Genomic DNA, 27,822 nt, shown 5'->3' on the forward strand with positions numbered 1-27,822 from the left:
TCTAGACAAGCTGTCATTCACCAAATTTCTATAGTTTAGATATTAACCAAAGCAGTTTCTGAGATGCTGCCACCCTTTTCAATGATCACTAATTTTTATAAACATGACGAACCAATATGGAGCAGGCACTTAAATGAAGGCAGACTTCCACCAGGCAAATATTCAAAAGTGAAAGGAGTTTATTGTGTCCTCAGTCTGGTGCGTTTCATGTCCCAAACACTTAATCATAGGCTGATGGCTCAGGGCTGTGCACCTGGGCCACTTCCTTAGTGTGGTGAGTAACCATTATACTGTCAAGAGACCCTAACATCACAGATGTATTTTCGTACTTTTTATAAACACTCAAATTGTCTCCCAGTCACTTCTTTCTATGCAATATTATCTAAATGTACCAATCAGACAGCAGTGTTACAGCTCTCTATTCTTTATCCCCGCAGTTTGCAGAAAGAGGATTTGGAGTTCCAGCCTCTTCAGCAGATCAATGAAAATGAGGAGGCCAATCACTCTACCCCGTTTCTGGGTCCACTTGGACGACTTCTGGGTGTCAACTCCATAGGCCCCCCAATGTTCAACCTCCTGCTTGAGCCTCCTACTGAGAAGAAGAAATAGGGTCCCAGCTGGTCTTCCGCATTTTAATCACCGTGACCCAGGCAACACAAAGTATGGTGAAGCCCTACGGGATCTCAATGTGTTTATGTCCACTCCTTATGAGAGGCCAGGGTTTTATAGTGCTCCCCAGACTCCACTTAATGGGGCCCTACAGTTTGTCCACCTCGTTTTTCTACCCATGGAAACACAACAGTGTTTACTACAAACTGGGCTAGAAAAAAAGCACCTATGGGTGAAGTTGCAGTGGTATTCTCTAGTCTATCTCCTGGATCTAAGACCTGCTTTGTGTGGCCACCTGGAAGCATGGAAAAAGATGAGGAAGGAATCATAAGTAATGATGAAAGTGTTACCATCTTGCAATGAGAACATTCAGGGAATATGCAAGCCCCCAGTAAGTTACCCAGGGCCCTGCGCCTGTCTTCATTGATTCAGGGAAATTCTTGCCGTGGCTTCATCTGATGCCTTACAAACGACCAGGACATCGAGCACCTCACTCCATCTTCTCCCTTTACCTCCCCAGTTCTCCAGCGGGCATTCATTGCTAGGCTGGGACAGTCAGATGGAGAAAGTGAAGTGAGCAACAAAGAGCAGCACATGTCCCAGTGTCCCTCCTCCATGGACTCTGGGATTAGTTTGGCAGAAGGTGACTTTACTGAGCTTATGGAAGTCATAATAGAAGAGGGAGATTTCAGAGCAAGCTGAAGAAAAGAGTGGTTGAAAAACAATGCTGGTCAGTTTGGAAAAATGAATAAAGAGACCCAATACTTTCACTTGAATTTAATATACAGTTGGATAATCAGTCAAATAGGAAGACATAGAATATAATGAGCACACACCAATGGCTATATGCAGGCTCCATCTGATCTCAACAGCACAGACATTCGTAAGGTGTTCCAGCAAAAACCACCGTTAGGGTAAAGTTTGAGGAATTCCCTCAGTGAATTCCAATATCCTTATCATTTACAGTAGGGGTTACATTATCCCTTATAATACATGAGTGATACTCAGAGTTCCCTGTATAACTCAGCCTGCAGCCTTGTGTCTTTATATGTCCACATAACTCCTCAGTGACTTCTAATATCCTTATCATTTACAGTAGGGGGTATATTATTCTTATAATGAATGATACTCTGAGTTTCCTGTATAACCCAGCCTTGTGCCTTTATATGGTCACAGGACCCCTCAGTGACTTCTAATATACTTATTTACAGTAGGGGACACTTTATCCTTTATAATACATGAGTGATACTCAGAGTTCCCTGTATAACTAACCTTTTTCACCTTTATACAGTATATTCTGGTTGCAGCCTTTTTAATAATACAGTTCTAGAAGGTATATTTTATCTTGTGTTATACTTCCATTCTCTGTATTCTGTAACAGTCTCAATATTGCATTTCCTAACAAAATATTGGCCCAGCAGTCTGTACACTATATAATGGCCTGCATATTACTGAGTGTATATTATAGTACAAGACTGCATATTTTATTACCTTCCTCTGTGTATGGATATTTTATATGTTATATGCAGTTCTGAATGAATCTGACCCAACCCCTTCTGAAAGTGTGAACAATATAAATAAAGATTTCTCTGTTATGTCTTCTGGAGCCAATAACTCACAGCAGAGACTTAACACCTTCCCAGAGTGCAGGTATTTGTGATCTTTACATCATTAGCTGATGTCAGTGTCACATAATTCACATCACAGACAGGGGATCCACTTGAAACTGTGTAGTAGAAATCTGTTCTCCTCCAGGCCTATTAATAATCAGCTTTCTGCTACATTGTTTCATGAGTCAGAACCAGTGATGCAGGAGATACAAAAGGGACACAGGTATATTATCTTCAGTAGCAATTTCAATGAAAATAGACTCAAAACCACTTTACCACAATTGCTTAGAAATACAGTTGAACCCAATTTACTTTTTATTTTAAACAGACTTCATATTCACTGATTTTAAGTCCCCTATGCATGTTAGTTGTTTCAAATTTGTGGGCATATTTATCAAGAGTCGAATTTCAAATTTGAAAACCTTCGAAATTCGAATTCAAAAAGACCAAACGAAATGGTAATTTATTTTTGGCCGAATAATCCATTTTTGATAGGTCCGTATTTGGCCGAATTCGAATCATACGAATCTAATTAATTGTACATTTGATTGAATTCAATTTCACGTTTTTCCCCCAATTGACTCCAAATAGATCCTAGGAGTTTCCCCATAGGCTAAAACAGCAATTTGGCAGGTTTTAGATGGTGAATGGTCGAAGTAGAATTTTTAAAGAGACAGTACATGATAAATTTCGATATTCAAATTTTTTTCAAATTCAAATCAAATTTGGACTATTCCCTAGTTGAGGTACACAAAAATAGATTGAAATTCAAATTTTTTTAATTTGAAAATTCACCTCGACCTTTGATAAATCTGCCTCTTGAAGTCTTTGTTTTTTTTTTTTACAGTTGTCCCCATTTTTATTGAAAACCCCTGATTTTATGCACCCCATTTGATGTTTTCACAGATTTTTGAGTGAACATCCCTTTTAAAGAACAGTGAAACGCTGACTTTTTTTTATTATTATTAGGGGTTTATTGAAGTGAAATCAGCAGGAATCCTAGTTGATCCAGACTAAAGCTCCCCATAGACGAGACGATTCTTCTTGCCGAACGACCGATTTTAGGGAAGTCCGACCAATCCTTCGAAATTATCGTGCGGTTAGTGGTATTCGAACGATAGTACATCTTACGATTTTTCGGCCGACATCTGTCGGGTAATTGATCGGCCAGGTCAAAAAATCTTTGTCGGTCCCAGTGCAATCTATCTATGTTTGCAGGGCCAAGCAGGCAGCTCCCCTTTGTTTTCCTGGCAATTTGGTCTTTTTAGTTGATGGTAAATTCGTACGATCGTTCTGAGAAGATCGTGGTCTCACGATGAGGATCTGATCTTTTAAAAATCTCAACATCTATGGCCAGCTTAAGACATAAAAAACTCCATTTGAATCCTCTCTCATTTGCCTCAGAGAGGGAAACAATTCCTTCCTGACTCCTAGAGGGCAATCGGACCAGTCCCTGCATCAACTTCATACTAAGAGGAAAAGTGTGTCAGTTGTGCAGAATCGATGGAATTAGGTTGAGCCCTGTTCTATATCTTCATTGGCTTTCTTCCAGCGCATATACATATGTGAAAAAAAATAAAGTAAGCAAAAAAAACATCCTATAAGAAGAATTATTGATCTTTCGAAACGTATATCGAATAGTAGTCTCTTTGGTTCTTCTTCTGTAAGAGATGAGAAAATAAATGCATATAAAAATTCAGTTAACAGGCCATAACATCCATTCACATATGTTTAAATAAAAGGGAAACGTTATACTATACTTTTCGTCTCTTCTTTCTTTTCTTCCCCTTCTTCCCCTGTAATGGCTCTTCCAGAAGCAGAATTCTCACTCATCTCATCTTCTTCTTCATTATCATCATCAAAAAAAAGATTAGAGATAACATTTATTATTGCAAAAGTCATTAACCCTTAAAACTACCCATAATAATCACTTATAGATCTATATGCACTTACCAATTTTAGTGGGAGGCAAATGTTTCCTAATTTCGTCTAGTCCTCTTCTTTCCACTACAAAATAAAACAAGATTATTTTTGATACATTCATTTTAAGTCATCCCTTATAAAACTAAATCATTAACCATATCTACATTCTCAAACATATTTATTAACATTTGAATTTACATTTTTTCACAAATCAATCCAATAAAAACTCTAATACAAAACTTTGGCAAATAAAACCAGCCGGGGTCCTATAAAAGTCAATCGAAACTGCACTGATCCTATTGGTCCATTTTTTTTAGCCATTTTGGACTTTTAGTAGTTTTTGGATTTTTTCTCTGGTAGTAATTTGCGAATCGATGGGTATTGTTATGTGGTTAAATGATTTAAATGGCTTACCTGCTGCAATTTATACTGTGGGCAATAACAAGGCATTTTGGACAATTTAACGCAGGTTGCAAAAAGCTCTGTGTGTCATTGCTCTATGGTAATTTGTTATTTATTAATATTGTGCAGCAGGAACCAAATATAGGTTTTAATGATTTAATTTAAAAAATGTACCTTTATTAATACATGAGACAAATGCAATGTGTAAAACATTCTGTGTATCATTGCCCTTAAGGTCTCTCTTTGTATATTTCGTATCTTTCTATTATAAAACCTGTATTGTACTTACATTCATCCATTGCCTCTGTAAATATCTTGTGTCTTTCCACAACATTTGCTTTCACTGTAATAAAACAGATACAAATTTTAAATTATCAAATCGTAAAGTATAACGCTATCAATAAACATTCGTTTTTGTCTGACGGGTTTATCAGAAAGAACTTTTGCTTTTTTAAAGAATGACAAACTGATACAATGGAATATCTGCAAAACTTGGTCCCTGAATTAAACCACAATGTGCAATTTATTAAAACATATTAATCATGGAACAGCCATTTTAAATTTAAAGGACACGGACGGTCATGATCACTGGCAGGAAAATGTTCCGGAACAGCGGTAGTACAGTAGGAGCGCCATGCCACATCTTCTTGTCACTACTAGTGATCCCTCCGGGGTGATGTGTGCTGGGTGCATGCACAGCAGGGAGACAATACAAAAGCAAAAAGCCAGCATCTTGTTCTACTGCGCATTTGGGGCTGTAGAGAGGCTCAATGAAGAGTAGGAAGATGACAATGTGGCGCTCCTACAGTACCCTGGGCTGGTGATGTTTTTAGTGACCAGGAGCACAAGCTTAGAGTTCCAGGTAAAAGATTATAAACATGGGAGGGACCAATAAAACAGCCACACCACTGGTTATGCCTTTACTTCTCCTTTAAATAATCTGACTAAAATACACTAGAAAGATGAGCTATATATTATTCAAGGCCCAATATTGGAAAATAGGGGTTTGGGGACATTTGTACGGCCACCCACAATATTGTGCATTCCAAAAAAGAAGGATTCTGGCAAATTATACTTTATTTTTACTTACTTTTTACAGGAAGGTCGTAAAGTCTGTAGCTAGATATACTTCCAGACTTCCTTGCTGAAATAAAACAAAAACAAAAGATTTTAATATATAAAAAAAAACTTAAATGGTAAAGTAAAAATATAATCATGTTTAATTATAAAGTGCTGTGACACCATGACACCTAACAAGTATCAATCTGCCTCAATCACTTCTCAAGTCCATTGTGCTCACCTTCATCCAGTTCCTCTTTATATTCCACATACAGGGCGGCCAGATTATCTATTGCTGAAATAAAAATAAAAAATATTTAGAAGAGGAAATTCCCATTGCTGGCACAGTATGAGCAGTAAATGCTAAAGTCTGGGGCACACGGGTGGAGCTTTGGAATGAAGTAAGCCAGTGACCTTGTACTTTGTTAGTGCAGGTTACATATGGATGATTAACGTAAGGCAAATATGTACGTTAAACCTAATACTTAGGGGCACATTTACTAAGCTCCAGTGAAGGATACGAAGTAAAAAAACGTTGAATTTCGACGTTTTTTTTTGGGTACTTTGACCATCAAATAGGCTACTACGACCTTCGACTACAAATTCTATTCGAACGATTCGATAGTCGAAGTACTGTCTCTTTAAAAAGAACTTTGACTACTTACTTCACCACTTTAAACCCAACAAGCTACAAGGTTAGCCTATGGGGACCTTCCCCATCACTTTTCTAAGGTTTTTTTGATCGAAGGAAAATCCTTCGATCGATCGATTAAAATCCTTCAATTCGATTGAACGATTTTTCCTTCGATCGTAGGATTTGCAGTAAATTCTTCGAATACGATATTCGAATTCGTAGGATTTTACCTCGAGGGTCGAATTTGAGGGTTTATTAACCCTCGATATTCGACCCTTAGTAAATGTGTCTCAAAGTGTTTCCTATTCCCCCTATTTTTATGGTGGAATTTTACTTACGCTGAATCCCATAAGAAGCAAAGTGGTTTGAAGCCTACTTACTGTCATTATCTATTGTCTGCATGCCAGTTGTCAGATTTGTCACCTTTTCTTCGACTGAAAGAAAAAAGTCAAATTATTTGTCTGTCTTGAATTTTCAGCTGATATAGCGTCTAGCTTTGTTATACTATATGTGGAAAAATAAAATCACCGCTCAAGTGGTCAGATTCTCAGTATATTGAGGAACCTAATGGTAAAATGTTGATCCATTTGTGGGTAGATGAATGAAATATTAAAGAGGGGGCACTTTCCCAATTCATACCCTAGGGTAGGGGGGTAGGGTTTTTTAAGTTCAGGGTTGAATTCTCCTTTATGGGCACACAAACTATGGGTAGGATTAGAACAGATTGGTATATCCTCTGGAGCGTGACATTAGTCTTAAAATCAATGTTATGTATTGCTAAGGGAAATTTCACTCTACTTACATATCTCATAATATCTCTCTCCAAGAAGTCTGTTCATCTTCAGGCTTTTTTTCACTAAAACAAAACACAAAGAAATGGATATTATAGAACATACAATGCTCAAAAGGTGATAGAAAAAAAACATTACTAAAATAAGACTATTTACTGTTACTGTGTTTAATACTGGGGGGGCTGGGAAAGTATAGCCAGGCCTCTCCAAGATGCAATTATTACTTTTATTACAAATAATTACATATTACATGTAATGCTATTATTACAAATACCGAATTGTTTTCTGATAAAGAATGAAGTTACATTCCAAACAGTTTTTGTTGTGGTGTAAAATCCACAATGTTTTGTACAAGACAACAATGTACATGCTTTAAATATAACAAGAACGTTTTATAACAATCAATACTCACAATTCTTGATATTCAGGAACAACTCGTAATTAGGGTTAGCAACATCTAAAACAAAGGAATATTATATTATAAGTTCTTTAAAACTTAACAGGAAACCCAATTATAAGAAATCAGACCAGTATAGAGGCTTTAGATTTAAGTGAATACAATATGGTGGCAGAATGAAAGAAAGCCCACGTGTTAGTGCTGATAATAGTCAGTTTAATATTAGATGTTGAGAGTTGTGAGAACCCAATGGTTTTGCAACTGGTCACTTTATGGAGCCACATAGACAGGCAGAATATACTCATACCCTCCTTATTGTCTGCGTCTGGTGGCTTCGTTGTATTTTCCTCAATTTCTTCTTCTGGTTTAGAAACAAATGACACAAAACAGGAATGTTAGATAACAGCTTTTCATTTTCTTCTAATACATAACAGCTGATGTGACTTGTGTGATAATGCAATTTTTTCATATCCTTTTAAGCCCTTTAAAGGAGAAGGAAAGTCTGTTTGCACTTGGGGGTGTCAAAAGTTAGGCACCTAAAACCCTGGGTCGGTGCTCCTATCAGCAGAAAACTGCACTGGCCCGGGGTTAGTCCGGCTTCTTCTTTCTTCAAATTTCCCGGGGCAAACGCATGCGCAGTAGAACGAAATAGCCAACTTTTTTAGATTAAGTTTGGCTTTTTGTTATACTGTGCATGCTCAGCCACACGAAGAAAGAAGAACACAAAAGAGAAGCTCTCCGTGGTGCTCACTGGTATAACCCCAGTTTTCTGCCGGTAAGTCAATACAATCACTTAGGGGTTCCTAACATTTGGAAAATAGACTTTCCTTCTCCTTTAACCTTATTCCCAGCACAGAAGATGCTGATTTGCTTGGTTTCTCACTAAAATGTTGGGCTCGTCCAGCAAATCTGACTTGCTATAAATAGTGCAACGTTAAGGGTTAAAGTAAGAGACGGGGTATATTTCATTATGACCAATGTCATTCATCATTCACTATGTCAGTGATTTTTAACCCTTTGGTGGCCAACTTACCATGGAGCTATTTTGACACTGGGTAGGATTGGGCCAGTCTCTTTTGCATTAAATGAACCACAAATAAAATATTATACCAACGAAGACACTTCCATAAAAACAAATAAATGACTTACTTTTAGGGGTTATTCCATTTTCCAACAACGATAACTCTGCTTTTCTTCTCACTAAAATAAAGAAAATGGATCATGTTACAGAAATTCTTGTTGTCAAAGAAAGGCCTTGAATTGGCAAAAATTATGTATTACATCATTTATTATATCTGAATAAAATTACCCTAGACAACCCCGCTCCATACCTGCCACCCCCCGAGAGTGAGTGTGCAAGTGCTCACACATAATGACGCTGGGGGTTGGGGAAGAGAGATGAGGGAACATCAGGGGAGTGACGAATGGGCAGTACTGGAAGGGCACGAGGGCCTGGACTAGGGGTATATAAGCAAGAGGTATGGGCCCAGGACCCCTCCCCCCACACCATTAATTTGGATTTCTATTATATTAAAATCACAATGAATTATAGAATACATTCTAGTTTTAATGGGGTAATGTAATAAAGGCAGCCAGGCCTACTAGTCCTGCTGAAATCTTTATTTTATTACATGCTTTTACTTTATATAAAACTTGTATTGTACTTACTTTCACTCAGTGTTGCTTTAAATGTATGACGTAGTGAGAGCAGGTTTTCTCTTACTGTAATAGAAAATAATTATAATTAATATACATTTTACTAGAAAGTTATGGTGGAATCACAAATATCTGACGAAATATTTTTTCAACTTACTTTTTCCAGGAACTTCGTCCAACGAGGATGTAGGAAAACTTCCTCTTTTATCCACTAAAAAGGAAACAAATATTGTAATAAACTGTGTTGTTGTCATAAATAGATCCAACATAGTAACAACACCACAACTTAGTTACTTTACTCACTTTCATCCAGGGCTTCATTGAATTGTTTATATGTTTTGAGCAATTCTTCTTCCACTGCAACTAAAAACAAAATAAAGAATATAGTGAATAAAATGTATCTTTCAAGTTTTAATCTTTCTGGGGAGTAACCTGTGTATTCAGCTGATATATATCACTGTTACTAAGGGGGTTATTTATCAAAGGTCAAGTGTTAAGAGTTTTTTTTACATCGAATGAACTAGAAAGAACTTTAAACTGGAATGGTTTCTTAATTAAGAAAAAAACCCCAATGTGAAAAAACTGATTCTGCAAGCTATAGCCCTGCAACCCGAAAACTCGCGTTTTTGGCAAAAAAAAGTTTGAATTGCTCGAATCATTTGAGTTTTCAGGCAAAACTCGAACATCAAGTAGGCTATTGACCTCTTCAGCTGTTTCAAGGAACCTCTGCCATTGACTTCTACATGACCCTGGCAGGTTTTAGGTGGTGTTTTTTTAAGATTCAAGCTATTTCCAGGGTCGGGGTATAATAAATTTTGAATATTCACTTTTTTTTTAAAAAAAAAATATATATTTTTTGTAACCCGAAAATTGTGACCACAAAATACAACTCAAAAACCTGAATTTTCATGGAAAAAAACAATTTGAACCATAAAAATCTGCCCCCTAAAGCCTGATACCCCATTTATTCTGTAACCACCCCATCTCACTCTCATCCCCAGTGATATCTACAGTAGAATCACTAAATATGGTGCCAATGAGTAGCCAATAATTATATTAATTATATTGCGATGCATACTGTGTAGGAGATCCATGGAACAATAATTTTAAGTGGATGAGTTCATAACAAAATTACAGAATCAGAATTATTATAGAATTATTTGTAATCAACTTACTTTTCCTCTTTGATATTTTGCTGGCCTCAACTACTATGCCCACGGTTTCATCAACTGAAAGGAAATAAAGACATAAAACAGTCGTTACTGATGTGCCAAGCAGCACGGCTCTTATAGCCTTACCAAGTTAATTTAACACATAGCTAATGTTATGCAGATTCATGTGTTTAATAGAACAGGATAACCCTGAACACAAGGCTTTATGGTAAAAACTTTAAATCCCATTTCCCAGCATGAAAATATTAATACTGCAATTGAACAAATATTCTTTATATACTTACATATCTCATAATATTTCTCAGCAATTAGTGTGTATTTCTTTAAATTCTTTTTCACTGAAACAAAAAGAAGGATGAATTAATAAGAGATTGGATGCAGGAACTTGTACAAAAGCAGATAACGCATTTGTGTTTCATTCTCTTATGGCATTGCCAGGGGATCTTTTCATTGTAAACTATCAAAAAAAGTGAAAAGATATAGAGACATTCTATTATTTAGGCTGGTGCTGCACTTTAAAGAAAGTAACACAAACACTAATATTTCAAGATGCGTTAAATGTGAGTGGGTGCCAATTTGTTAGGCATTCCCTGTGAATATAATTGCTGATCTTGGACTGTGTGCCGCCATCTTTCCAGCTCCTCCTAAACAGCGTGCACACACAGTACAGTTAAAATTGGAACTTTAAAGGAATAGTACCTAAGGTTAGCAATTATATTTACCAGGGGTGCACAAGCAAATGGGCACCCCAAGTTAATAAAATGGGGAGGTCCATTTATCAACATTCTCATTTTAGTAGTTTTAAAGGTTGTTAAAACCACAACTAAACAATTTTTTTCTTGAATGCCATATCATTTATTAAAAGATCCAAATATTAAAAGTACAAACAAAATTAACCTAACGATGTGCTAAAAAACATGGAAACCTCCAAAAATGTGAATTTTTCTGACAATTACTAGTGAAGAAACATCAGAAAAACCTCAAAAACTCTGAATGACTAACAAAATAAAGGTCCAATATGATCAACGGAACCCCCAATGACTTATATGGGGCCTGAAGATCTTTTAAGGGGTTGTTTATCAATGTCCGAATTTATCTCAATATTTTCTGAAAAATATTCTGCACTGGTTTTTTGGCCTTATTTATTAATACACTTTCCTGAAATTTTTGTTTGTGGGGAAAAAATCTTGAAAAATCAGATTTTCCAATTTTTTGGATTATTCATCTGATTTCCACAGATTTTTCACCCGAAAACTTAGAATTTTGCCAGAAAACTCCGAAAACTTTGGGGTATTGCCAAAAACCCAGTGCACATCAAAAAATCTTACTTATCTGCAACCTCGACAGGTCTGAGATGCCGGATTTTCAGATTCTGACTTTTCCATCCTCGGGGTTTGAATATTAGTAAATAAGCCCTTTAGAATTATCCTTTCAATCTGACTTTGCATGATTGTGTATGATCAAAATACGTATTTGTTCATTTTTAATAAAGAATAACATTAATAACTGTTTTAGGGTTATTACAATTACATGCACATAAGTAAATAAAAGGTACTTACTGTACTTCACTGGAAAAATGTATGTTATGAAATTTGGTTCTATAGTTGCTGAAAAAAAGAAAAAGAATGTTAAAATATATTTGGCGCTATTTTTATACACAAAATAACAGAATTTCAACAGCAATTCAAAATGACAATTTATATATAATTTATATGACAGAATCAACATAGCAATACAAATAAACTCTCATTTTTACACTGATACAGGTACTGTGTTTGGGATTTCACCACTACACTAACATTACATTATTGAAAAAACTTTCTCAGAAAGACATATCTAATAATAAATAAATTCAAGTACCAGTAAAAAATAAACTTACATATAAATGGTATAAAACTGTTAAAGATTAATACAAGAAATGCTAAGAAATTAAAGAGAAACATGGTTCAACCAACTGTTCTCTCTAACTCCTAGCTCTGTACTGTTCTGTCTGTAGTTAAACAAGTTAAAGCCAGAAAGCATTATCACATTATCTGTCGTTGCATTATGACATCATACTCAGCTGCAAGTCTGCAAGTAATCAGCATTTAAGCCAGGCAGCTTGCAGCTGGGGTTGCATTGTGACATCATAATCAGCTGTTGAGCACAGCTGCAAAATATATATTATGGGATTTCTTATGTATATTATGTGATGTCTTATATTCATGAGTATTTTAGCAGCCTCATTAGTCTAGATCATTTATATCAAAGCTGTTAAGCTACACCTACAAAATATTTATCATGAGATGTCATATTCATGAGTATTTTAGCAACCTCACAAGTTTAGCTTGTGTGATTTATGATGTTAAGTGATGGGCTTTGCTGAAAAATTAATTAATTTTTACCGAAATTCACAAAACTGCTAAGAATTCGTGAAATGGGAATTTTGACCCCCATACAATTTTGACACTGGCATTAAAAGTCAATGGGTGTCCTAATATTGTTGACGTGCAATGGTTTTGGTGCGAGCGACCTGCAGGCGGGTTTTCACCTGGCGAATTTTTGAGGCAGTTTCGCGAATTCACCTGGTGAATTTTTCCGCCCATCACTTGTGATGTTCCAATGCTTATGAGAATGACATTAACTCAGTAACATGATATTATATATTATACATTGTAGCTGAACGCATCTATAGAAAGATAAACATCTATGTATTTAGTTACCTAAACTCCCAGAAATTAAGATCTGAAAAAACATTCAAATATACAAAAATAAACTAATATAATAAATAAGCTAATAATAATCAAGCTGTTATACTTACAATAAGATTGTTGAATTGTTATAAATGTTAATAAAAGAAAGGTTATGCAATTAAAGAGATTCATGTTGTCAGCTCTTCTCTTGCACAACCTTCTCGATACTGTTCTGTCTGTAAGTAATCAGCACTTAAGACAGGCAGCTGTGGCTGCATTATGACATCATAATGTGGTTGCATTATGACATCATGTGGTTGCATTATGACATCATAATGTGGTTGCATTATGACATTGTAATGCATTATGACCTCACTAGTCTAGATCATTTGGTTATATCAAAGAAATGCTAATAATTGCAAGAGAAGCAAGGGATAACAGGTGTTGCATTATAACTGTAGCATCTTCTGTTGAACTACAGCTGCAATATGCATGTCATGTTCAGAAGTATATTAGCAGCCTATTGACATTGCCATTAACTCTGTATGTGATACTAACTTTCCAGTTCCCGTATATTATATCACAAAGCACAATATTGAATCCAAATATGATTAAGCAGAATGTGTGGCAAAGTGCATGAAACCAAAGCCGGGGCTTTCTGCCTGTGTTTTTACACTTTTACCCCTTGTTAGTTAATGAGCCTCATCACTGTTAACCCCTGACCACCAATGTTTTTTTTTTAAGCTTGTGGCGGGGGCTTGACCACCAATGTTTTTTTAAGTTGTAGGGGAGACCCTAAAATAAAGTGTTTTTTTTAACCCTGTAGGGGGCCCTCGGCACCAATGGGTTTATTTTGGGGGGGGATGTTTTTTGGAAATTGTTATTTCTGTTTTATATGGACGTCTTTATAAACAGGCCCATGACAGAAGGCATTTAAGAAAACAACGGTAATGGGATGAAACAAACAAGCACATTTGACGTCTGCCTGAAGCTGGAATAAAACTGGGGCATAAAAACTCTAATTGATAAACTCTTTATGGAATAATAAAAATATAAACTAATCCATTGATTCCTTTTCACTATGGCACGGTACACGAACAAGCACATTGTACACTATATATTCTAACCAAAGTGAATGTAGAACAGCCCTTGACTTCTTTATCATATTTAATTCATTGTCAGCATAGTCTAATGCACAAGAAAAAGCTTTATCTTTGGCAGAAAATCAGTATATCGCTAAAGGAAAACAAGTTATTTTGAGCCATAACTTCAGGTTCAGCACTAGTGCAGCTTGTTAGAGAGAGCCCGAGATATAACTTTGTAGCTGTATATTGTATGTAATAAATATAAGGTTTAATATGTGTTGTGTTTAGTGATGAGTGAAATTTTTAGCTGAGTTTTTCTGGGACAATAGATTCCAAAGGGTGAAAAAATTTGTCACGCCACCTTGTCTGTAGACTTAAATGCATTTTGGCAAATTTTTGTCATTTTGCTCATTTTTGGTGAAGTGAAACGGGTCAAATTTGCCCATCCCTTGTGTTCATTTATTTAGAGGGTGACTGGCAGTTGTTTTATACTGTACAAATACACCTCAGCTTCTAACAAACTGAAGTGAATATTTAAAATAATGCGATTGTAGTTTGTATTAGGTGAGTTAAGGATGGCATAACCAAAACACTACAAATTACAGCATTGCTATTGATATTACTATTTGTATAAACACAATAATACAATACTTGTAATTGCAGTTCGCCTGTAGATCTAATTGTTAATTTCAGTCTCTAGGTTAAAAAACGCACCACCTCTTGGTCCCTCACCCACCCTTATATGTACAGCCACAATCTTTAAGTCATTTCTTAATAGAAGCTTTGCGAATTAAAAGTGAAAACTGTCTTTTTTAAAAAAAATTATGTTACTGGTCTTTCAAATCAATAAGATCTAAATTAAATTATATTCAACTTCCTTTCGCCCAATGCTCCTAAAACTTTCCTGTGGCCCCTAATATAGACGGTAGACTAATTTGAGGTTGGACCAATGCACAATGCGATGACCTTTCCTCTGCCCAAATAATTAGGGATGCACCGAATCCACTATTTTGGATTCGGCCGAACCCCCGAATCCTTAGATTAAGATTCAGCCGAATACCGAACCAAACCCTAATTTGCATATGCAAATTAGGGGTGTGAAGGGGAAAACATTTTTTACTTCCTTGTTTTGTGACAAAAGATTAGGGTTTGGTTCGGCCGAATCCTGCTGAAAAAGGCCGAATCCTGAATTCGGTGCATCCCTACAAATAATAATGATAGCAATAAGCTGGTCTCATCTAGAACAAAAGTGTCCTAATGACAGTGGCATGTTTCTGGCCCAGTTCTTTCTAGACCCAAATGTGTATAATAGACAGTAACATCTTTATTACTCAGTCTTTCCTAATCCCAAAGTGTATGAATGTTTGATCAGATATTCCTAGGCCTAAATGGTACTAATGGGGGTGGTGTTTATTTGATAAGGCCCCTATGAGGCCCAAAATCAACTAAGGGCAATGACATATTAGTAAATCCATACTTCCTAAGCCAGAGATATGTTAATATACATTATATTTACTTTTTTGCAATTTTTTTAATACAAAGTGTTCTTCAAGGCTTTGGAAACTGTCCATAACTCAAGCAGGACCAGGTCCAAACATGTCTCATTCACTGGTTTTATTCCTTCATTATTAGTACATGTATGGGATCTGTTATCCAGAAACACATTATCCAGAATGCTCAGTATTAAAAGGCCATCTCCCATAGACTCCATTTTAAATCAAAATGATATAAATGACTTGCTTTTGCTCTGTAATAATAAAACACTACATTGGACTTGATCCTAATGCAGATATAATTAATCCTTATTGGTGGCAAAATGTTCAAATTATTTTTTAAAACAACGTGTAGAGATCCAAATTACAGCTGGAAAACCCCAGTTCCCAGGCATTATACATAATAGATCTCATACTTGTATTACACATAATAGATCTCATACTTGTATTATACATAATAGATCTCATACTTGTATTACACTAAGGGGCCGATTCACTAAGCTCGAGTGAAGGATTCGAATGAAAAAACTTCGAATTTCGAAGTATTTTTTGGGTACTTCGACCATCGAATTGGTTAAATTAGTTCGAATTCGAACGAAATCGAACGAATCGAACGAAAAATCGTTCGACTATTCGACCATTCGATGGTCGAAGTACTTCCCCTTTAAAAAAAACTTCGACCCCCTACTTCGGCAGCTAAAAGCTACCGAAGTCAATGTTAGCCTATGGGGAAGGTCCCCATAGGCTTGCCTGTGATTTTTTGATCGAAGGATTTTCCTTCGATCGTTGGATTAAAATCCTTCGAATCGTTCGATTCGAAGGATTTAATCGTTCGATCGAACGAAAAATCCTTTGATCGATCGATCGCAGGATTTGCGCAAAATCGTTCGACTTCGATATTCGAAGTCGAACGATTTTAGTTCCCAGTCGAATATCGAGGGTTAATTAACCCTCGATATTCGACTCTTGATGAATCGGCCCCATAATAGATCTCATACTTGTATTATACATAATAGATCTCATACTTGTATTGTTTTTCATCTGTTTCTCCCACCCCTGCCCTTTGATCCCACCTTCCCTTTTCACTTACCCTTTTCCTTTGCACTACAGGTGTGTAATAAAATTACCGGGTGGTCTAGTGGTGCGGCGGCGTGGACGGCCACCACACCTGTTCCGGCCTCCAGCGCCGGCGCCATCTTGGTTCTCTAGGGTGCGCGCGGCGCGCCTCTTAAAGGTACAGGCGCTGGTGCGATTACACCAGCGTGCATTGGTGCACGTTTTGGCGTGAAATTTGGAGGTATTTAAGGCCCATTCTTACTCCTAGCCAGTGCCCGTGATAGAATCTTGATTCTGGTGGTTCCTGAAGCCTTGTGCCGTCTGTTCCTGTGAAACTTGTATCTGTTATTCCGGTTTTGATCCCTGCCTGTTCCTGACTATTCTGATATCCGAATCCTGACCTTTGCCTGCATCTCGACTACTCTTTCTGCCTGACCCCATCTGTTTGATTACCCGGTTTGACCCTTGCCTGCCTGCCGATTCTTGATATCTGCCTGCCTCGACCCTGCCTGTCTGACGATTCTCTTGCCTGCTCCATTGGTACCGTGACCTTCGGCCCAAAAGACTATCTACCTGCTGTGCCCCTCTGCTAGCCAGAACATCTCGCCTTGTACCCCTCGTTAAGTCCAGGTGGCACCCAAGTAAGCTGAGGGCTCCTCCCGAAGCCCAACGATGGTTACACTACTGGTGAAGCCGAGCCGAGACCAGGGTACTTGGCACCTGTTCTGGTATTGGGTGCCGGCCGTGACATGGTGTCTGTCATCTAGGCGTCCCCTGGCAATACTATAGTACAATAAAAAATGCAAGAAGACCATAAAATATGTATTAAAAGATTTATTTATAAATAGATGTTATATTGATATATTTTAGATTGATGCATATTAATTCATCTTGGAAAAGCCTCACGTCTATTAAGTTAAACCTTGAAAATTTGCCTCAGAGGGGGAAACATTCCTTCCTGACTCCCAAATGGGCAATCGGACTAGTCCCTGGATCAACTTGTACTAAGAGTTTATGTCAGTATGTCTTAAAGGGGTTTAAACTAGGAGATTTATGGGAAGTTTTAAGTGTGGGTAAACTGGGGGGGTGGCATCAAGGCAAGAAGATTCTGTCAGAGAGAGACATTGCAGGGATATGGGTGTATTTAAAGACAATTTGTGAGTGAATGTTGGGGTTTGAAGATGAGAAGCTAAACTGAGGAGACACCTGTGAGGACACTGTAGTAGTGAGGTTGACTAAATAAAGATAAGGAAGTGGTGGACAGTTGAAGAGGCAACCATTTTAAGGGGCATTTTTTTTAGTGGCTGCGGTGAACTCCGATGTTCTGATTCTGCATCGGGGGATAAGTAAAAAGTTAGGGGCATCATCTTACTTACTCATTAAGGGTCTCCTACAATGAAGTATCTTCTCCCTTGCTCTATTGTAAATCCCTTATTTTATCTCTACACTTCCTTCTTTTGCCATCTATTCAGCTCATAAGGTTTCCTCACAACTCTTCTCCTGATCTCAACCCAGATCTCTTTAACTTGGGTCTCTTGCTTGTCAGCTAAGTCCAAACACTACCTTAAATTAAACCTCTCCAAGGGTAAGGGCACACGGGCAGATTTAGTCGCCCGGCTACTAATCACCTCTTTGGGGCTGACAATGCCCCCGAACTGCCTTCCCGCCAGCTAGAATGAAAAATCACTAGTGGGATGGCACTCGCGGCACCTCGTTTTCCGAAGCCGTCTCACGAGGAAACTTTGGGAGGCTTCGGAAAACGAAGCGCCACAATTGCCATCCCGATGGTGACTTTTCATTATAGCTGGCTGGAAGGTAGGGGAAGGCAGTTCGGGGAGATTGTCGCCCCAAAGAAGAGGTGATTAGTCGCCGGGTGTCTAAATCTCCCCAAATCTGCCCGTGTGCCTTTACCCTAAGACAAAACTGGTTCTTCTTCCGTTCAACACCCAGAACATCCCAGAAGTGTCTTATCACTGTTAACTCCATTTTTATCCCATCTGCCCAGGCCCTGTAGCTAATGGGTTATCTTTCTGTGGATTCATATATTGTAACCTCCGCACACCTGTAATTCACTCTCCCTGCTTATGGTGGTGCTGGATTTCCGTAGACCGGACAAGGTCCCTTAGCAACAGTGAAGAGAAGTAACCGGAACCGCACATACACAATTTTTAGCAGTCGGCGAATATCCCCTTTTTATTGTGCCACCAACAAGATCAACGTTTCGGTGGGTTTAACCCACCTGATGATGGGTGGGTTAAACCCCCCCCGAAACGTTGATCTTGTACTCTTTATATACAGTCACTAATTAAATCATGCCAGTATCTAGCGAATATAAATCTAAAGCAATTGGACAGAGAAAAAGTGGGGATTCTTAGTGACTTTTCAGAAGACCAGCTGCTGTTCCAAAAAGTCCATTTTTTTCCCAAACACCCATCTTTCATTTTAACTTGTACCAATTTACCAATTTCCAGTTACCCATTAACGGAGGCAAGTTTCCCACTATGTTGCACTGAAACGCTGCAAAGAGACAGATATTGGAGTAATATGAGGGTGTCCGTATTGAAAGCTTATTTTGATGGAAATACGCAATCTAAGAACTAAAACAGTGACTGCTATGTTTAGGTTGCAATGACAGCCCTGGAGCTAACCCTAGCACAGTGAAACTCCTTAATGTGTGAGGAAATAAACTTACAATGGGCAAATACAAGGTGCCAATGTTTAATAAATTGCAATAATGGGGTGTCAAATAACAACTGCTTTAGGCAGGGAGTGTTTGACAGAACATATATGGAATGTAATTAAAAATCTATTACTGGCACAGAACTAATACTAAATTTTAGTATGTGATAGATTGACCTATTGGCAACTTTTCAACTGGTCTTCATGTTTTCTTTTTTTTATACATTTTTTTAATTTGCCAACTTCTGGCTTTATCCTGGCTTTTGAGGACACCAATTCCTCTATCACTGAGCTTCTCGTATTAGTGGGACGGTTTAAGTTGTGCGAGCGTGCCTTACTACCTAGTACCACCTTAGGACTGCCCTATTTATATTCACTTTAGCTATTTCACTTGCATTTGGCAATAAACAGGAAAACACTTTTTTTCTTGAATTACTTTGGTGTCAAAAAAAGCAAAGAAACCAAATAACAGATATTATTAAACTACAGGAGGAGCAGCAACATAAAGGAAAGAAGAAAAAGGAAGAGGGTCACTCGTGGCTTTCCCCTAATGTGTTTGTCTGCTATTCCATTACTGGGAGCACCCATCCGGCGCAGGTTGGTAATATGGTCTCAAAGCTCCTTCATAGATTTCACTTGTTCACATAGATTCACAAGGTAATGGCTATCCAGAAAGTCGCACAACTGAAAAGATGGAACACAGGCCGGTTAGCAAGAGAGCACACCGTTCTTTATCGTTATGAATGCTAGTACAGGTATGGGACCTATTATCCGGAATCCTTAGGACCTGGGGTTTTCCGGATAACTGATCTTTTCATAATTTGGATATTTATAGATTGTGTATAATAGAAAATCATGTAAACATTAAATAAACCTAAAAAGCTGGTTTTGCTTCCAATAAGGATTAATTATATCTTAGTTTGTATCACAAACTCTGTATTATTACAGAGAAAAAGGAAATCACTTTTAAATATATGGATTATTTTATTATAATGGAGTCTATGGGAGACTGCCAGTCCGTCATTCGAAGCTTTCTGGATAACGGGTTTCCGGGTTAACAGATTCCATACATGTATTGGACACTTCCCTGATGTTTTGAGAAGGGGAACCTACATTTTGTATGAATACAGAGCTGTACTTAGATGTGTAACCAACAATTACATGGGGATCATTGTGCTCAGTAGAAAGCCTGTGCAGCTCTGATGAAGTGCCAGTAGCTCTTGGCACGAAACGCGTAGGCTGATCTGCACTATTGCATGCCACTGTATGTCACGCTGTTTGCTTTAATAAAGCCACATTGGATGAAGCAACATACGCCTCCTACTTTTTTTCGGCTGAGCGCCTGCAGTGTTGAACTATGTTGAATCCTGTCCTGTGTAGAGTCGGGAGTTTATGCGCCTGTGGAGTTTTCACCGGATGCCGCTGGAGGGGAGACGTGCTTCGAAGGCGCTGAACTGGTGAGCTCCGCTTCCTACATTCTCCTCATTATTTGCAGCTCCAGAAGAGACGGATTGACATTCTTCTCCAACTGAAGAGAACACTCTAGGGTTTCCAGCCCATTCATCGCGGTCTGGCTTCTGTAAAAATGAACATAAAAAGTGGAGCATATTAATGGCAAGTCTTAATTTCTTTTCACCAGTTCATGCAGCCATGAAGATCATGCACAGATAGTAATCTTTACTTATTTCTACAACGAGGGCTGCCGTCAGAGATCATGGGGCCCCAAACAAAGATAATATCAGGGGCCCCTGGCAATCTAATGGTAACAAATCAAAACAGGGTTCCTAACTGGATTAGCTGGAGGGCATGAGGTTGGGTGCCTGCAGGTTATTCCCCTACACACACCATTAAACTCAAAGTTTCAAAAGTGCCTTTACTGCTTTAGCACTACAATATAAAGTGTTCCTAAATATTTGTGCAGATTTTATATCCTGGGCATAGAGCATTTCAATTAATTTTAAAAAAAATACACTGTACTGCAAAGGGAACATTGTACACTGTAATTATTTGCCAAAACCGCACAATAACTTGACACCCGCTTAGTCCTGCACATCATGAAGTACCAAGTAATGCCCGGCAACCAATGTATATGTTTTTTTAAAGCACAAAAATAGAATTTTGCCATCGTTCAGATCACTGCCTGAACATACTGTATGGTTCTACCTACTAAACAAATGTTTTAAGCATGTAAAGTGTACACGTATATAAACTGTCAGTGAGCTGTACACTTCAGAAGGGAGGGCGGGTACTCAAATTCCTGCTTCTTTATTCCTGTAAGAGCAGTCTGTGAGCTCATTGGTCACTGACGTTTAAGTCCCAGTAGAGCTGCACAGAGATTGGGTGGGTGATGTTTAAACTTCCCCTCCAGTCTATCCAAGCTCCAGCTTAACTGGGACTTAATGCATTGAAGTCAGAAAAGAAATTACCCTAGCACACCCTGGCCTTCCAAATCAAAAACGAATCCCAGGGGCTCAGTGAAGGAGGCGTTTGGCAACCTCCAGATCCACATGAAAAGCAAGAAAACACCGGCACAGCATGGGTTGCTTCTAGCAGGGAAACCCCTTGCTCATTTATTGCGGATGCAACGTTTCGGGGCATAACCCCATTGTCAAGCATCAAAGACAAAGGGGTTACGCCCCGAAACGTTGCATCCGCAATAAATGAGCAAGGGGTTTCCCTGCTAGAAGCAACCCATGCTGTGCCGGTGTTTTCTTACTTAATGCATTGACCCCTGAGCTCAGACAGCTATTATCAGAAAAAAAAGTACAGGCCTCGGAGATCCCACCCTCCCTTCTGAATGTTCTGCTCAGACAAATAGTTGTTTTCCCCCCCTTCTTTCAAGTCTGGAGTGGCATAGCCTTTATAAGCATTTGCCCTTCTCAGTTCATTCTTAAAGGAACTGTAACACCTATTTGGGCTGCATAGCACACAAATAGTTAAACGGTCCAGCTAGCAGTAGAAGCATGGGTTACACGCGACTTCACACAACAGGGTCAGGGCCTTCGCCATGTGGAAGTGTTCCCTCTATGGTGTAGTGCAACTACATCCCCCAGGTTACTGTGCATACAACAAAAGATGGGCGCCAGGAGGTTCTTGCAGTAAAACAGAAACGGTTTATTTAACTATACACGAGGCAAGTGACCACAGGTTTAGTAGTCAGGCAGGAGCTGAGGCAATAGCACATTTCTCACACAGAGCTGCAGGCATTAGGCATTTCTCACAGAGGAAAGATCTCCATTAGGCATTTGCAGTATTCACACACATTCCCTCCTGGAAGTTGTCAGGAAAGCAGCTTCTACCCTACAGTCCCTCCTCACTGAGGTCCCTGACTGGAGGCAACACATAAAGCCTCTGGGAAGCTACTCCCTTACTGCAAATCCTTGTTGGAGCTTCAGCTGCTCTTTCTCTCTCACCTCTCTGCCTTTCTCTCCTAGAGAGACTATAACAAGTCTGCCCTAGTGTAACTATTCCTCATTCACGGGGTTTCCTGGTCCCCGACTTCTTCTCCAAAGCACATGGGCCTTTCTGGGCCTAGCTGTAGCCAGGCTCCCCTGAGCACACCCAGCTGGATCACCATCCACAGGCCAAAGAGGAAGAGGCCACTCCTTACACACATTATATAGCAGTGTAGCAGGGGAGTGTCAGATCATTCTAAGAAAAAGGTGGGGGCCTTAAAGCTGCAGGGCACATTAACCCGTAGGGGCCCCTACAGAACAATAACACCAAAAAATAAAAATTGTAAATTTAAAATATAATGTACTGTTGCTATGCATTGAAAAAATGTATGTGTTTATATTAGAAAGACTACTATAATTAATGTAAATAGTCTACTGTGCAGCCAGGGGGTAGTCATTCAAGCCAAAAAGGAGAAAATGCACAGGCTACTTAGCAGATAACAGATAAGCTATCTAATATCTTTGAATGGCTGCCCCCATGGCTATAAAGTAGCTTGTTTATAAACTACAGTAGTGTTTATAAAGCAAACAGTTGTACCAGTGCATGGACAGTAAATTAGGTTTTAATTACTATAAAACACTTTAATTTTTTTTGGCGTTACTGTTCCTTAAAGTAACATTTACAAGCTGCAGGAATATCCACCCCCCCCCCCCACTGGTTCTGCATTTTCATCAGTTTCTCTGCATGCTCACGTTCTTCGTGGGACTGATGTAGGAAGTATTTTGAGAAGTTTTTCAATGAGACGTCGTCACGATCAAAGTAGTAGGCCTACATAAGGATGAGGCCAGAACAAAGCCATGTTAGAATAAGAAACAAGATGGTTTCAAGCCTAAGAGAAGGTACACCTCAATAACACCTCATAAAGTCCTGTAAGAGCAATATTCAACAGAATCGGAACAAGCATAACTGGACAGAATCGCAGGTATTATTTTACCAGGTTATTGTGTTTAGCATTATAAGCACCTGGGGGCAAACTCACTAAGCGCCGAACGCTAGCGTTACTTCGCTAGCGTTTGGTATTTTCGTTACTGCGCAAATTCACTAACGAACGCTGGAGTAGTTTCGCTAGTGTTACTTCGCACCCTTATGCCTGGCGAAGTTTCGCTAGCGACGTAACTACGCAAATTCACTAACGCGCGCAGTGTACTGAACGCTACCTTTTACGCTAGACTTCCTTCGCCACCTCAGACCAGGCGAAGCGCAATAGAGTAGATAGGGATTGCTTCAAATAAAGTCAAAATTTTTTCTAAGTCCCAAAAAACGCTGGCGTGTTTTCTACATTATGGGTGATAGGCTAAAAAAGATCGAAAATTTCTTTGGGGCTCCCCTCCTTCCCCCCTACATTTCCTGACTCATGGCAACTTACCTAGACAGTGGGCACATGTGTAGGGCAAAATAAAATTTTTATTTGATGTTTTGAAGCTTTTCTAGCCATTTGTAGTGCTGATACGTATTCCTCCATTGAATTTGGCGCTGTATGCAAATTAGCCTTCGCTAGCGTAACTTCACTTTACTTAGCGAATCAACGCTAGCGCAACTTCGCAACCTTACGCTACCCCTGAGCGCAACTTCGGATTTTAGTGAATTTGCGAAGCGCTGGCGAAACTACGCCTGGCGAAGTGTGGCGAAGTTACGCCTGGTGCAACTACGAATCTTAGTGAATTTGCCCCTTGGTGTGTGTATTATATGCCATAATACCATTCCAACAGTACTGAGACCCTAGAAAATACTTTTTTTTGAAAGTACACATTCTAACTAATCCAAAATGGGCAAGCTATGCTAAAGGTTGGGATTTCTATGAAATTTATGAATAGTCACAAAGCTTGCATTATACCCCAATATATTCCCTGCATTTCATATTGTACCAGCATAAAACTTTCTTAATATGAACTCCAGGTCTACTGAACAGTTCAATACCCAATATGCATAGATTTACCAAATGACGTGGAGTACAGAGGCACCCAAATGGATTTATAGCAGACAATATGTTAAAAACTAACCAGATGCAAATTTTGCCATGGCTCTGTCTGTAAAAAGTGAATTCCAATTAGTCGATGGTTTTGTGAGTTTTATATAGTTTAGTATAAAATCCTATTCCTTTCACCTTGAGCAGTAGAACAGACATAGCAGCCAAGGCCTGTTCCCACGCTTTGGAGTTTATCACTTGTTCCTGCCCCAATCTCAAGAGTAGAGACTCAAAATGGTCAATTTATTAATTTACACAGCACCAGCAAGCTACGGAGTGCTTCATTAATTATTAACAGAGGAGGGGTACAGAGAACCTTGCTCACAACCAGTGTCAGACTGGCCCGGCGGGACACCAGGAAAAAACCCGGTGGGCCCCGACCCTCGTGGGCCCCCGCCGGGCCAGACCCCCTCTAATAGTATAAAAAAATTTAAAACGTTTTCGGCGATGCGCATGGCGGCGTTCGAGCGGCGCAGTAGGGGGGCGGGGGGCCCTGGACCAGCAGTCCCGGTGGGCCCCGGTCCCCCCAGTCCGACCCTGCTCACAACTTAAAGGTTTCCTCCAAGACACCAGAAATGTCAAGTTTAGACTAAAATAAAATCTGAACTTAAAAAAAAAAAAACAATATTATCTGAAGAAAGACCACTGTAATCCAATGTAAGTGAAGAAAAAAGATTTTGTGTACTCACCGTAAAATCTTACAAAATGAGTCGAACACATGCATTATATACCATAGATCTCTTGCGACCTCTATTGGTTATCAAAATTATTGCGGCTAAAAAATATATATATTTTTTCTTATACTTTCTTATGCTTTATAATCAATAAAACCAACCACACTCTGCTAAAATGTATAAAACAAAAGAAGGGAAAGGGGATTTCATATCTGTACGCAATTTCCAAGGCAAACAATCCCCTTTCCCTTCTTTTGTTTTATACATTTTAGCAAGATCTAAGAACAACACTCAATAGTAAAAGCCAAGTCCCACTGAGATTGATTCAGTTTCCCCACATGGCTCACATAAAACCTCCTAATTGCTGGCTTAAAAATGAGGTACAAACAATTGCAGACATATGGGCTGATGAAACACCTAAACCCAGGCCTGGACTCACTACCTGTCGGCTCAGGCATTTGCCAGAAGGGCCGCTCCACTTACTTTTAAAATGGGCCGGGCATTACAAACACTGTACATTTACAAACACTGAGCTGCTGCCTCCTCCGTTCCTCCCTCCTCCTGTGATTGGCTAGCAATCTGGAAAAGGCAACATCCCTCTCATTGGCTAGCAGACGAGTTGGGAGGCGGGTATCTGTCAGAGAAAGGCAGCGTCCCTCTGATTGGCCAGCAGACAGGATGGGAGGCGTCAGAGAGTTCCAGTCCTGTTACACGAAGCTCCGGGGAGAGAGGTAGAGGGAGGGGAGTGTGTGTGTCTCTATGTGTGTGTGTTTGTATGTGTGTCTCTATGGGGCAAATTCACTATGCGCCGAAGCGCCTAACACTAGCGTCAATTTGCTAGCTTTGGCCATTTCCGTTACTTGGCAAATTCACTAACGGACTTCACTAGCGTAACTTCGCACCCTTACGCCTGGCGAATTTGTGCAACAGACGTAACTACGCAAATTCACTAACGCGCACTTTGTTCTGTTTTTTAATGCAAGACTTCCTTTGCCACCTCAGACCAGGCGAACTGCAATAGAGTAGATAGGGATTTCTTCAAAAAAAGTTGGGTGATAGGCTGAAAAAGATCGAAAAATTTTTTGGGGCTCCCCTCCTTCCCCCCTACATTTCCTAACTCATGGCAACTTAACTATACAGTGGGCACATGTGTAGGGCAAAATAAAAATTTGATTTGATGTTTTGAAGGTTTCCCAGGCATTTGTAGTGCTGCTACATATTCCCCCATTGAAATGTGAATTTGGCGCCGTATGCAAATTAACCATCGCTAGTGTAACTTCGCTTTGCTTAGCGAATCAACGCTAGCGCAACTTCGCAACCATACGCTACCCCTGAGCGCAACTTCGGAATTTTTGAAGTGCGGCGAAACTACGCCTGGCGAGGTTACGCCTGGCGCAAATACGAATCTTAGTGAATTTGCCCCCAAGTGTGTGTGTCTCTATGTGTGTGTGTGTTTGTGTCTGTGTGTCTCTATGTGTGTGTGTCTCTATGTGTTTGTTTGTGAGTGTGTCTGTATGTGTGTGTGTGGGGGGGCTGCTTTGATTTTATTCGCCTTGGCTGCTTTTTACCCCCAGTCTGGCTCTGCCTAAACCCTTTGCGGAACTAAAAACCCAGCATAAATTGCCTAATTCACAATGGCTCATATACCAGCAAGTAAGATCAGCATTGGTCAGGCAAAATACACTGCAACCTATCAGACTAGTTGCCTCTCCAATGGTGGGAGTACTCCAGAAGGAAAAACAAAAAGGGGCACTGTCTAAACTGGACACAAAATAAAGAGATAAATGGAAGTGAGAGGTAAATGGTAATTTACCAATTAAAAGCAGGGAAGCTTGGGAAAGAGACCTAAACTATTTAACAGAGAGGTTTGAGTTGTGGGGAGCAGCAAGACAATTTCCTCCACACAATGTGGCAGTGCCCCTTGATACAGCAGTTCTGGTCCAGGGTACTGGAGCACTTACAAAGGTTAACCGGATCTGAACTTTTATATAGCCCAGATCTGTGCCTCTTGGGAATCGGGGTAGGGAATGTGCTCCATTAAACTATAGGCAGTTTCCAAGGCCCTAACATTTGATAACTTTGAAAACAGTTCACCCCCCAACCATAATTTCTTGGCACCAAGCTGCCACCTCTTTGAGTAACAAAGAAAGAATTATTTTAACAAGAAAAGGGCAACTCCATGGCAAATCTGGTAGAAATGGCTAGATACAGCGCCTGTGTAATAAAAACTACTCCTAGCAGGCTACCAAAGACTTTCAATGGATTACGTGATTTGTACCTATTGTGTTTCAAATGCTGTGTAATTCAAGTGTACCTTCTGATGTATAAATAGCTGAACATTGTTTGTCAATAAACTTGGCTAAACAAAAAAAAAAATATTTATTGTAGATTTATTAAAAAAGGAACAGTATCTCCACTGGCTCTACTCGTTTCTTGCCCCCCAGCGCACTTAGTCATGGGCTCATGTGGAGTCCCTTTGAGTGCCCGA

The 27,822-nt window shown here is 39.2% G+C and overlaps 1 protein-coding gene and 1 long non-coding RNA gene across 3 annotated transcripts; both read right to left on the reverse strand.

The window, feature by feature from the left end:
- Positions 1 to 3,508: 3,508 nt before the first annotated feature.
- Positions 3,509 to 11,854, reverse strand: LOC108713857. The gene is made up of 17 exons (XM_041589924.1): positions 11,813 to 11,854; positions 10,538 to 10,591; positions 10,257 to 10,310; positions 9,385 to 9,444; positions 9,239 to 9,292; positions 9,094 to 9,147; positions 8,575 to 8,625; positions 7,733 to 7,786; positions 7,441 to 7,485; positions 7,040 to 7,093; positions 6,618 to 6,671; positions 5,845 to 5,898; positions 5,635 to 5,688; positions 4,834 to 4,887; positions 4,173 to 4,226; positions 3,980 to 4,063; positions 3,509 to 3,880 (listed from the first exon to the last, which is right to left on the reverse strand). Coding segments are annotated over exons 1-17 (987 nt in total). The 5' UTR covers positions 11,814 to 11,854; the 3' UTR covers positions 3,509 to 3,728.
- A 7,410-nt stretch (positions 11,855 to 19,264) lies between these two features.
- Positions 19,265 to 25,890, reverse strand: LOC108713832. 2 transcript variants are annotated; one of them, XR_005966883.1, is made up of 3 exons: positions 25,818 to 25,890; positions 20,352 to 20,815; positions 19,265 to 19,922 (listed from the first exon to the last, which is right to left on the reverse strand). It is a non-coding gene; the product is annotated as an uncharacterized LOC108713832 (long non-coding RNA). The 2 variants fall into 2 exon arrangements; XR_005966882.1 differs by having other exon boundaries at positions 25,777 to 25,859.
- Between the last annotated feature and the right edge of the window lie 1,932 nt (positions 25,891 to 27,822).

This window comes from Xenopus laevis, chromosome 4L, assembly GCF_017654675.1.
Source record: "Xenopus laevis strain J_2021 chromosome 4L, Xenopus_laevis_v10.1, whole genome shotgun sequence".
Lineage (NCBI taxonomy): Eukaryota > Metazoa > Chordata > Amphibia > Anura > Pipidae > Xenopus > Xenopus laevis.